At 46.7% G+C, this 12,168-nt stretch overlaps 1 protein-coding gene across 1 annotated transcript in view; it reads right to left on the reverse strand.

Annotated features, from left to right (window-relative positions):
* The window catches only part of Igf2r (insulin like growth factor 2 receptor), an 88,057-nt gene that overhangs the window by 45,714 nt on the left and 30,175 nt on the right, over positions 1–12,168 (reverse strand). The window contains exons 3-7 of the mRNA XM_032894713.1: positions 11,982–12,100; positions 10,901–10,999; positions 7,650–7,782; positions 5,497–5,626; positions 3,041–3,146 (exon numbers count right to left, since the gene is read on the reverse strand). Coding sequence (XP_032750604.1) covers positions 3,041–3,146; positions 5,497–5,626; positions 7,650–7,782; positions 10,901–10,999; positions 11,982–12,100 — 587 coding nt within the window. The remainder of the gene's footprint in view (positions 1–3,040; positions 3,147–5,496; positions 5,627–7,649; positions 7,783–10,900; positions 11,000–11,981; positions 12,101–12,168) is intronic.

Here is a 12,168-nt window from a genome sequence, read left to right on the forward strand (position 1 = left end):
CTGTGCACACAGTACCCCATACACACAACATATGCGCACGCACTGTGCACACAGTAACCCCCCCCCTCCACAAACACACAGCAGCAGGTGGGATGGTTCAGCAGGTAAAGGTTCCTACTGCTAAGCTTGGCATATGATCTGAGTTCCATCTCCAGGACACCCATGGTAGAAGAGAACCAAGCTGTCCTGACCTCCACATGTACACCCTCACACATGCATGTGCAAATAAACAAGGGTAACTTTAATGACTCTTTTAAGAAGGTGCTCCAGATGAAGCTAAGATTTCTCCAGTTCAGGCTGGAGAGATGGCTCAGTGGTTAAGAGCACTGACCGCTCTTCCAGGGGTCCTAAGTTCAAATCCCAGCAACCACATGGTGGCTCACAACCATCTGTAATGGGATCTGATGCCCTCTTCTGGTGTGCCTGAAGACAGCGACAGTATAGTGTACTTATATATAATAAATAAATCTTTAAAAAAAAAAAAAAAAGATTTCTCCAATTCAGCAAATGTACTCTACCATCTTGTTCTTCAGTCTTTGGTGGGAACTAAAGAGGAAGCCTGCAAGTTTCCAGCTCATGGGTCAGTGTCTCCTTTTTAACTCTTAGAGAAACTAAGCCACTGGACTGAGGACCAGGAAGCCGTACTGCTTCTAGGCACCTAAGTTCCCTCAGGATTTTCTAAGCACCTGCTAGAGACCAGTCATGGTTCACAGCAGATCACACAATTAGCTGGCAGAACTGCAGGCCCAACCCTCCTCTGCCTGACTGAAACTCGATGCCTCTTCCCAGCATGAGTCTCAGTATAGCCTGCCAAGGAGCTGCAGAGCTGAGTGGTGAGATAACACCAGAGACCCACATACTATGCAGCCGTGTGCACGGCCAGAAAGCAGACCCAAGTGGTATGTGTGCTGTGAGAAGAGGAGGGAGAGAATAACTGATTGCTAATAGGCAAAACCATTCCCAGGGGAGGGAGGAGAGATGGAAATTTTCTACAACTAAATTGTGGTAAAAGATACAACTTAAGCAAAAATGCTTAAGTACCCATTGGCTTGTACAACAAAACAGGTAAATTTTACAATACATAAAAATTCAATGATCTGTTTTAAAAAGGATACAACAAGAAAAATATTTATTAAATACCAGCTGCTAGAGCACTCAACAAGTCAACAAACGTTGTACAAACTTCCAAGGTCTGTGGTGGTCAAGCAGAGTCAACACAAACACTCTGACCAGGCAGCAGCTTGAAGAACCACCTCAAGGCCCACAGACAGCACCAAGAGATGCCTTGGGGGTCTTGGAGGAGGAAGGAAACAAGCAGACTTCGGTACTTAATCATTCTGGTAGAAACTGTTTCTTACCAAACACAGAGCCCAAAAAAAAAACAAAAAAAACAAAAACAAAAACAAACAAACAAACAAAAAAGAAGTGAACTGCAGCCTAGAGCAGCTCACCGAGATGAGATTCCATGTCTATACACACAACTGCAAAGTGCACATGAACCCTCCTCACATACATTCGGTCATCAGATGGTAGCCATCAAGCTGACAGAGATAGGAAAACTAGACAGGGGTGCTCAAAGGCAAGGTAAGCATCAATTTGGCTTGTATCCCCATGACCTCCATACATGTACCAAACAGGTCAGTGACTGACCTAAAATCAGAGCAAACTCCATGTATATTCAGCAAAAAAAATTCAGACTTCTATCTACTACAAAAGGGCAGACACATACCAAAACAAACAAACAAACCCCTCCTTTTCTCACTTGATTGGCAAACAAGCCTGGACAAGGCTCATGAAGATGACTCAAGTGACTCATGACATTCCGAGGTGTAGTGTGAACACTTAGGTCAAACGAAAGAGACAAAATGGAGGACCTTCTGCTTACTGTCCTGACATCAAGAACTGCTGATGTGAACACTTTTGAGAGTAACCAGCAGTGCCCTGGGATCAGGTGACCCATAACACTTAGAAGCAGGGGCTAAAAAAAAAAAAAAAAAAAAAAAAAATCCAGGCTCCAAGAGCCACGAAAAGAGACCCTTTTGGTGACCTCGTCTCCCAGCAGGTCTCCTGCCAATGCCCTGGCTCTGATCCTTGTGGGTGTAGAGTGTCCAGCACGCTGACCGACCTGGCTAAGCAAAACTGAGGCTGCACCAGTTAACCTTGTCACTCTCAAGGGACATATGCAGTGGAGCCAGGATCCCCTCAATGACCTCCCCAACACTGGGTGTGGACACGGACACGGGGATTGATTGTGCACTGAGACATCAGACTTGCAACCTGCCTGGTGCCACTACCTCTAGCAATGGTCCCTGAGTGATCTCTGCCACTGGATGGTGGTGGCGTCACTCAGAGGTGGACTGTTAGGTTGCTAGGCTTATTTCACATGAGTTATCCTCCCTTTTATTACATATGGACAATAAACTATGCATTCAAAACAGACACCTGACTGTCTGCCTCTCTCTGAGACTTAAAAGCAACTCCTCAGCAAAGCAGTTGTTGGCATGCCCAAGGCCCTGGCTCTCAACCCCAGCCACAAGCACATAAATAAATGAAATGAAAATTAAAGCGGCTAAGAGAGTGGTCAATCTGCCTGTGTCTGTGAGTGAGAGGGATGGCAGGCAGGCAGGCAGGAAATAAAATGGGAGACAGGACTGATTTTCTCCCACAGCAATCCCAAGCTTCAAGGCTGGGAAGACAGCTCAGTTTGTGATGTTACTGCCATTCAATTTTGATCTCCAGAATCTACTTTTTAAAAACCAGACATCGGGAAGCACAGACGCTGTGGTGCACAGCTGGAATCCCAGTGCTGGGAAGGCACAGACAGGCAGATCCCTGAGGCTAGGAGATCCCTGAGGCTTCCTGAGCAGATGGTCAGCATAGCTGGTTGTGGGAACCTCAGGAATGACATCCTAGGTTTTCTCTGGTCTTCACGTGTATCTACAGACACAAACTAAACTCATACATAGGGCACATATCACTTGGGCAAATCTGTGGGCGGGGAAATCACATCTTTAAAGTCACAGAGGGACAAGTCACTTACCTCTCTCCGCTCAGATGGGCACACAAATGTTACTGTCACTGCAGGGCTGTGACCATTACAGAAGTCTGGCTTTTCTCCCTCTTCCTTAACATAAGTCAGAACGAGCCTGCACAAAAGCCATGTGGAGAAATTATATTACATAAATGTAAGTTACATTCCAATAGATGCACTGCCCTACAAGTCAGTAGTGAGTGGTAAGGTGGGGTAGCAGAGGAGAACAATTAAACAACTCCACCATATTTTCATGTTTTAACAAGAACATAAAAGTATAAACTTCAGTGTAACTTCCTGTTGAAAGTCAAATAAACATGATCAGTATGCAAACTAAAAATACCAAAGGGAACTGCCTGCATAAAGGAATTAGTTTTTAAGGAACCTAATAAAACAAAACCAACATTAACACAATTTTGCCCACAAGGTCACATGACGTCCCTCTAACATCTAAGTACAAACCAAAGATCTTGTGTAACCTGTCAACCTGTGATTGTCTGGTCAAGATGGCAGACACAACAGCTACAGGCTAAGACTGCTGTTCCCAAAGCCCAGCCCATGCTCTACCAGGAAACATGAAGCATGAATACTAGTCACTAGCTCCTGCGTGACGACACCTGTGGGACGTGCACCTATCTCGCATACACCACCACACGTGTGCTGACAGTAGACAAGCCACACTGAGCCTGGCATCCCACATTTCCCCGAACCTCGGCCACCACCTAGGCCTTCCATCACCAGCTTGTCGCTCTCGACAATCCCTCCCAACTCCAATGGTGCAGCCTTGACAAAATGCTTCAACACAACTACTGAGCCATAAGCACATTAAAGAGGTTAACAAACGAACCTTCATGTGCCAATTCTGTTGTTCGTGAGAAGATGAGAACACAAACCAGAGAAGGCTGGGTAGACATAGGGAAAAGATGGCCACTAACAAGAAAAGAGGATAGGTCACGCAAGAAACCAACCTGTCTGGAACCAGGTCCTAGTCTCTGAAATCGCAGCTGAGGAAATAAAGTGCTGTTGTTCAGGCCCAAGCCTACAGTGTTTGCTTACGGCATTGTGAGCATGTTAACACAGACACAGAAAACTCACAGCATTTTCACAACACAGGCCCTGCTCCAGCAGCGTCTGTTCAAGTCTGCAATCTAGTACTGCATCAGTTCCCACAACTGCCACAGGGCAAGCAGGCACCCGGGACAGCCTGCGAAGACAGGAACCTAGCGTAACTGACCTCTGAGAGGTTCTACCTAGCAGCCAATGGGAAGATACAGAAACTCACACCCAAACATGAGATGGAGCTCAGGGAGTTTTATGGGAGAGTTGGGAGAAAGATTGAGGGACCCAAAGGGGACAGTGACTCCACAAGAAGACCAACAGAGTCAAGTAATTTGGACCCCGGGAGCTCTCAGAGACAGAATGGCCAACAAAAGAAGAGTGAACACAGGCTGGACCTAGGCCCCCAGCATGTATGTAGCAGATGAGCAGCTTGGTCTTCATGCAGGTTCGCCAAACAACTGCTGCAGGGGCTGACCCTGAACCTGTTGCCTGCCTGCCTGCCCATGGATCCCAGGCCCCTAAATGGACAGCTCTGCCTGGTCTCAGTGGGAGAGGACGCACCTAGCCCCACAGCAACTTCGTGTACAGGACTGGGGTAGGCTGAGGTGTTAGCACCCAGAAGAGAACTTCCCCTTCTCAAAAGAAAGGATGAAGGGGAAATGGGGGAAGACCTGCGTGAAGGGGTACTGATACTGGGTTGTAAAGTGAATAAATAAATTTTTATTAAAAAAAAAAAAGCTGTGGGGTTTTTGTTGTTTATTTGTTTGTTTGTCTTTTTGCAGGAACAACGGGGGCAGGAGGGTAGCACAGGAACTTGTGTATATAAAATGTGGTGCACATACATGTGCCCTGGCTAAAAAGAAGCCACATTGGGAAAAGGCCACCAGCAAACTGCCCCACCTATCTCTCCAAAAGAAAGATAACCCCGCAAGTGATAGAAAGGAAAAAACATGAGCAGGGTCAACAATTCCAAGCTACGTTGAGTTAAACAAAACTGTCTCACAAAGCCAAATAAATGCTACCTAACAAATCAAGCAAAAGAGCAGCAGGGGAGCGGCCTAAGACCAGACAGCGACCAGTGAGTCTGCCGGCAATGCAACATGCTTCCCTCCCCAGCTCCGAGAAGTCAAATTCTTTCTTTTTGTATCTTTTCCTCAGAATTAGTTTGATTTGCCAGTATTCATTTACCAACTATTAATTGTATAAAACAATGGGTCTCACAATGTCATCTACCTACACACACACACACACACACACACACACACAGAGCATTCTTTGATCATGCCAGCACCCCCATTAATTACCAAGCTCCCACTCCCTTCTCTTGTCCATTAGTCCCGCTCCCGCTAAAAGGCAGGCTCTCTTGCTGAGGACCTAAAATGAGCCACCAAGGTGGCCAGACTTACCTGTCCTTGCTCAATAGCTTCAGCCCCTCCTTGGGCCGGCCAACATCAAATGCCTGGTTCCCCTTCAGCAGACAGGCAGCAGTGCCAGCAGGGCAGACTCTCAGCTGTGTGCTGGGGTCCCGAAGGGAGTCTGCAAAACATCACATAAGATTTTAAAGCACAAGCAACAGAAGTAGCATCACATGGATCCTTGGGGCCAGTCTCTTAAGTAAACAACAGATTTTCACAATCTCCATCTACTGTGTTCTGAGGCTCTGCATGAGAACTTTCCACATAACATGTGGGCATCACGTACCACTCTGCCGTGGCATATAAGGGGCCCAGCTGACAGACATTCCTGTCACCTGTGTTTACGAAGTGTTCACAGTCTAACTTTAGCACTAGCCCTTTAAGTTTGAGACACTAGAAAATGAGGCATTCTAGGGACAAGCAGAAAAGTCTCTTGTGGAAAGACACCACAGACAGGTCTGGGCTCACATCCTACAGGATGGCTCCCTCCTCCCTCCTCCCTTCTCTGTCTCCGGCTGTATCTCCCCCTTCCCTTCTCTCCCTACTAGACATTTTACTCCTCCACCAGATGCTTCCTCCTCCCCAGCCCAAAGCTCCAAGAAACTTCAGAATGATTAAGGCTGTAAGACTGAGCCACTAAAGTGGCATCAGGCCAGAGTCTTAAACACCACTGCACATGTAACGGTAGCATATCCCCAGGACTCAAAAGCCACCTCAGCCACAGTGGGAAGGGTGACTCCTGCCACCCTCCAGAAACTCAGATCTAGCTACCTGCTTCCACCCACAGCAGTGGTCCTTTGAGGCTACTGCACCCACAGGGTCTTGATAGCAGAGAGACTGCCTGGATCCCGAAGGAGGAGAGGCAAGAACCAAATCCCCAAGACAGGAAATACCAGCCGGGTCTAAAGTAAGTACAGGCGTTAGGCGCCCCTTCAAAGTTAATTTGGGGCTCTGGGCAATTTCCCGGGGCTGAAGAATGAGCAGTGGGGGACACACAACCCCCTTTAAAGACTATAAAGGCTGATTTCTCCCAAACTGCCAGATAATTGGGGAGGGAGGTCTAAAATATTTAATGAATTAAAATAAGCCTCCAAAGGATTTTTTTAAGGGACAAAAATGTATTTTCCAAATCAAATTTAAGGCTAGAAATGTCAATGTTTTCCAAACTGAAACAGCGGCTGGCTGTTGCAGAAGTTAATAGCCAGACTTAAGCTGTTGCAACGCTGCGGGGAAAATCCACAGTCATCGCTGGCCACTGGCAGTTCTGGGTGGAGCGAAATTATTATTGTTTTAGCTGTTAATTAGAATACACAAGTAAGAGGGACTGTGTGTGTATACAATATAAAGAACTATAGATCAGCCATATACCCACCACCCACTAAGGTATCATGTACTAAACTGGCTTTTATTCCTCCAATGTTTTTCTAAGACCAACATCTCATATATATTGAGAAAGAAACATAAGAAAAGTATGCCCTCTTTTCTTCTTTCTTTTTAAATTTCCTTACTTGGTAGTACAATTTCTTTATGGCGTGATCGCAGCTAGCACATCAGAAAGACCAGTCCTAATCTACAGGGTTCCCAAAGTTGAGTCCGTGAGAGAAGCACAAGAACTAGGGAGGTTAGCAAGCAATAAATAACGCAGCATTTATAGGTAAATACTGTACCACGCTTCTAAGATAGAGGCCTTCATTTACAACCCCTGGTTATCAAGGAGAGATATGCTGGCCTCTCACACAGTCCTCTGGAGAAAACCAGAGAGGCCATCCCACCCCAAGCACACACCACAACCACATTCTTAGAGCCTTGGTCATCCCTCAGCCCTTTTACCCAGCCTCCAACTCAAAGCCAGGAGGCTTGGGTAAACACAGAAAACTCAAACAAGGCTCACCATGGAGCCCCAAATCCCAGAGCATCAGGCAGAGGAACCTTCCAATAGAGGAAACCTCCAGCAATAGCTTGAGTAGAATTTGTAGAGTTGGTGGAAGGAAAGAGTGAGATTGGCTGAGGGAGACAAACACAGCTCTCCAGAGAACACCTTTCAGGACGAAAGCTTTCTCAGAGACTCTACTGAGGATGTACATGTCAAGGGGCAGAGCAGGCACTGGCCACACGCCCCACCCTCTTCCTAAGCCAGCTCTTACCTATGTCTCTACACACATTGATGAACAGAGACGAGTCAGCGTCAGAGTCATCCACCAGGTAGCCGCCATTCAGCTTGATCAGTGGGTTCAAATCATGCTTCTGTAACTTGTCATCAAATGCATAGCATGGCACCTGCAGAAGCAGAGAAACAGTGAGCCACTTCCTTCATCCCACGACACAGGCAGCTAGATCACAAACGTGTGATGGACAGAATGCACAACAGTGATTTCTGTCCCTTATGTATAGAATAAACACGGTTCTGTCAGGCATGGTGGTACAACTCTTTAACCCCAGCACTCCGGAGGCACAGGCAGGAGAAGCTCGGTGAGTTCAAGGCCAACCTAGTTTATACAGCAAGTTCCCAGGCCAGCGAATAGTGAATGAGACCCTGTCTCAAAAGACAGTTCAGCCCTCTATACCATTTCCGAGGTCTCTCTCCCCTTCTTGAGGCTGTATGTCTCTTCTTTTCCCTGTCCTAGACCACTTCCTTCAACTACAAATATCCGCTGACTTACAAGAATCTTTTCCAGTTTCTGCATCTCCCTCAACTACCTTCCCATCTCTGCAGCTTAAAAGAAAATCCCTGAGCCATCCCTGTCCTTTGTCCCCTCTTCCTAACACTGTTACATCTGGGTGCCTGTCCCTCAACACACCAAAGCCGTATCTGCCAGCTGACTTTGCCTGTTATCAGATCTGAAGCTCATTTCCTAGGCTTGCCCTGGTCTCATGACCACAGCCTAAAGACTCCTTCCTTTTAGGTTCCTGTGCAGAGACACCTGGTTCCCTGCTACCTCAGCTGCACCCCGGAAACATGCCTCCACCACCAATTCGAAATGCAGGGGTGTCTCTGGAAGGAACGCTCTTGCCACACAAGCCTGAAGACCTGAGTTTAAAGGGTGGAAGGTGAGAACCAACTCCACAGTGTCCTCTGATCTCCACATGTGCATCATGACATGTGCACCCATGGGTATTGTGCACATGCAGTAAAACAAAATTTAAAATAATAATAAATACAGAAGTGCTCCCAAATTTGCAACGGACTCTACTGCCCTGTTCTGGGGGTCACCCTGGCTAAAATACCTGCCAGACAACCCAGATCTAAAGGGTCTATTGCTCTTACCACACCACCACCATTGCTACCTGGACACAGAAATCATTTCAAAATACTCAAGTGTGCTTATGATTTCTCCCAACAGCATGCTCTCCTCCATCTCAGTCAAGTGGCCTGGGGTCAAAATCATGACATTTGACTATGACCCATATCCAAATGGTGGCTAGTTCTGTCAGTCTTCAAAGTCAGTCCTTCATGTCTTCACTTCCTGTCACCTCCACCTGAGTCGCCACCTTTGTCCAAACTAGCAGAATCCAACAGTCGCCAACAGGTCCCCCAAGTTAGCTTAGATCCCTCTCCTACCCCATGACTTCACAACCACATGATCAATCTTTCAAAAATCAGAACACACATTCCCTGCTTTAAAAGGTTCTTACTATGCAGGAAGCAAAAGCCAAACTCTACAGGGCTGCTAACCTCCTCCACACAGCCAGACAGCCTCCCTGCCACACACTATGTGTGGAGTACCTGTGACAGGAAGGAGCAGGCAGAGAACTCCAGTTAAACACTGAATTCCTAGGAAAATGGTGGCAAGAAGTTTATCTAATTGGGCTATAGTCAAAATCAACCAAGACACTGACAGAGACAGAGCCATGTAAACATGAGGACACCCCGTGCTATGTAATGATTTCCAGACCATTTCAAAAAGCCAGAAAGAAGAGCAGACCCAAGTATCCCAAATCCCGCAAATCAGTGTCACAACATAAGCAAGAACACAGAGAAACATCCCCTCCGAAGGCGACAAGCCATTGGCGGTGAGGATGGAAAACAAGCAGCAGCCCTCCAGTCAGGTGAAAGGAAGCCAGTAGCAGAAGAAACAAGGTAGCAATCAATGTTGAGAATGGAAGGGGTAGGGGGGAGACACATCTGTTCCCAGGAGCTGGGACAGAGTTCTACTCAACAGGCTTTACAGGCCCCCATCAGGAAGGCTAGCTATCACACCGCTTCCCTCCAGGTCAGAGAAGACACCCCAACAGTGCTCCCAGAAACTCAGTGGAGGCTGTTGGGGAACATGGGGGATGGAATGTGCTAAGCACATAGTCACTCATCATGCGGCCTGCGAAAGAGTTGGTTTTCCAGCCTCAACACAACACACTGAGTTAACATGGTTGGTGTTGTTTTATGTCTGCTCACCTCACTTTCATAGCTTTAGCCAGAATACCAATATGCAATTTATGTCTCCCAGCGCACTAGGATAAGGAATGTAGAAATACAGTACTTTAAAAAAATAACTTTCTTAAAACCTGTACGAGAAGCTCTGAGTAAAACAGTAGTTCAAAAGCCACCCCTGGCTGAGAAGAGAGGACAGCTGTAAACCGTAGGGTGCGGCCAGGCACTGTGGCTCAGACCTGCAATCCCAACACTCAGGGGGCAGAGTATCTTAGTCGCTCTTCTCATCTTTGAAGCGACTTAAGAAGGAGGGTTTATTTTGGCTCTAGGTTTCAGAGATGATGGAGGAGTGGGAAGCCACTGTCACAGTTAATCCACACAGAAGTACAAGACACAAGGACGCTGGCGCTCAGCTCACTCTCAGCTTTTCACTCACTCCAGGACCAAAGCCCACACAATGCTGCCTGCCGCCCACACAGGATGGGTCCCTATCTCAACCCCTCTGATCTGGAAGTCCTGACACGGACCCTAAGGCTTATTTCCATGGTAATTTTAAGTCTATCAAGTAGACAATCATGATTTAATCAGACCATGAAGGCAGAAGGATTACAAGTTTAAGGTCATCCTCAACTGCATACCAAGTCTGGACTACCTGGGCTACAATCATCAACATGAGATACCTCATGGGCAGGAAGGAGGCACAGAGGAAGACAAGCAGTCAGGTTTGTGAGGGCCAAAAGGGAACAGGACAAAAGCTAAATCCAAAACAGACTGTGCTGTGCTGTGTGCACCAGAAGCTGGCCTAGAAGAAGTATTTTAACAATTAAATCTCACGGTATCACTGCGCAGACGGAACCTCACCTCCACAAAAACAAACATTACCTCACGAGACTATACTAATTCAAACCTTTCCTTCTCCCAGCTCCTCTAAAATCCTCCCCTCCCCCTCTCCATCACAATCCACACCCTTTCTGTCTTTCAAGCTCTCCAGAGTAGATCTCATGACCAAATAGTCTCAAACGCCATTACCTCCTTATCAGCTTTAAATATGTCTTTCTTGCAGGCTGCAGTAGTCCTCCATTCGAAGTAATGCACACAGTCTGTGGCAGTTACAAATTCAGGAGTTCCCTATTTAAAAAAAAAAGATTGTTAACATACCACTCAATAATACAATTTTGTTTTTAAATTTAAAACACTGTAAAATCCGCTGAAAATACCAGTGCAACAAGAGGAAACATAGCTGCCTTACTTCAACAAGGTTACCAAGAACATCCCTCAAACACAAAAGTTGGGAGATGAGAGTCTCCAGACATCCTGTCTAACTGACTGCCCAGCTGCCCCAATTCCACAAGCAGAGTAAACTCATGGGAAATTATCGTTCGCCTTCTTCTCAAGAGCCAAATGGTCTCTGAACCAAAAAAAAGCAGACTCAGAGCCAGAAAGTATGACTTCACACATCCTGTACGGAGGTCCCTGAGGAGCCCGTGAGCATCGAGCCTGGGGAGACTCACCAGACCCCACCCCAGACAGCCCCTCTGGCAACCACACCAGTCAACTCTAGGTAAACCCTGCACGGCAATAATTAATTTCTACCTAACCCATGAGGAAGACCAAGGTGTTCACCTCCAAGTCCCGTTTCTCCTACAGTGAACACCAAGTTCTTAAGAACAATCAACAGAAGTAAATCGGCAGCTAGCTTGCTCTGCAACATGCCCTCCATGGTTCATGCTGCCACAAATAGATTTTAAGATCTCAATTTGCACAATAGTGTGGTTATAGGTTGGTCTAAAATTAACATTCATCCTAACTCAAGTTTCACTCCAATTCTAACCGGCTTTAAGATTTAGTCGGTGGTTCTGGATGGTACTGTGATGTGAAGGTAAATTGTGTATGTGGAGGGGGAAGGAGTGGGAGGAAAAGGGAGAGGGGGAAGAGGGAGGGGGGAAGAAGAGGAAAAGGAGGAAGAAGAGGGGGAAGGGGAAGAAGAGGGGGAGCGAGAAGAAGAGGGAGAAATTTAGTCATTTATTCCTCCAGGATCAGAATTCCTCTAACAAGAACACCAGAGGGGGAGAATGTTCCTAATACAGAGCTTGAAAAGGGCCCCACTCACCAGGGTCTTCCCACACAGAAATGTAATGCTAGTCTGGATTCTGTGCTCTGAAGGCTGGCAGCCCGTAGTGGTGTTAAATTCCAGGAGTGATTTGGCTGAACTTCTCAAAAGTGAGTCACCTGTTTGGAGAGGAGAAGAATGAACACACAATGAACAAACCTACAGGCACGTAGGCTCCTCTCTCACA

This window comes from Rattus rattus, chromosome 2 (genome assembly GCF_011064425.1).
Source record: "Rattus rattus isolate New Zealand chromosome 2, Rrattus_CSIRO_v1, whole genome shotgun sequence".
NCBI classification, from domain to species: domain Eukaryota; kingdom Metazoa; phylum Chordata; class Mammalia; order Rodentia; family Muridae; genus Rattus; species Rattus rattus.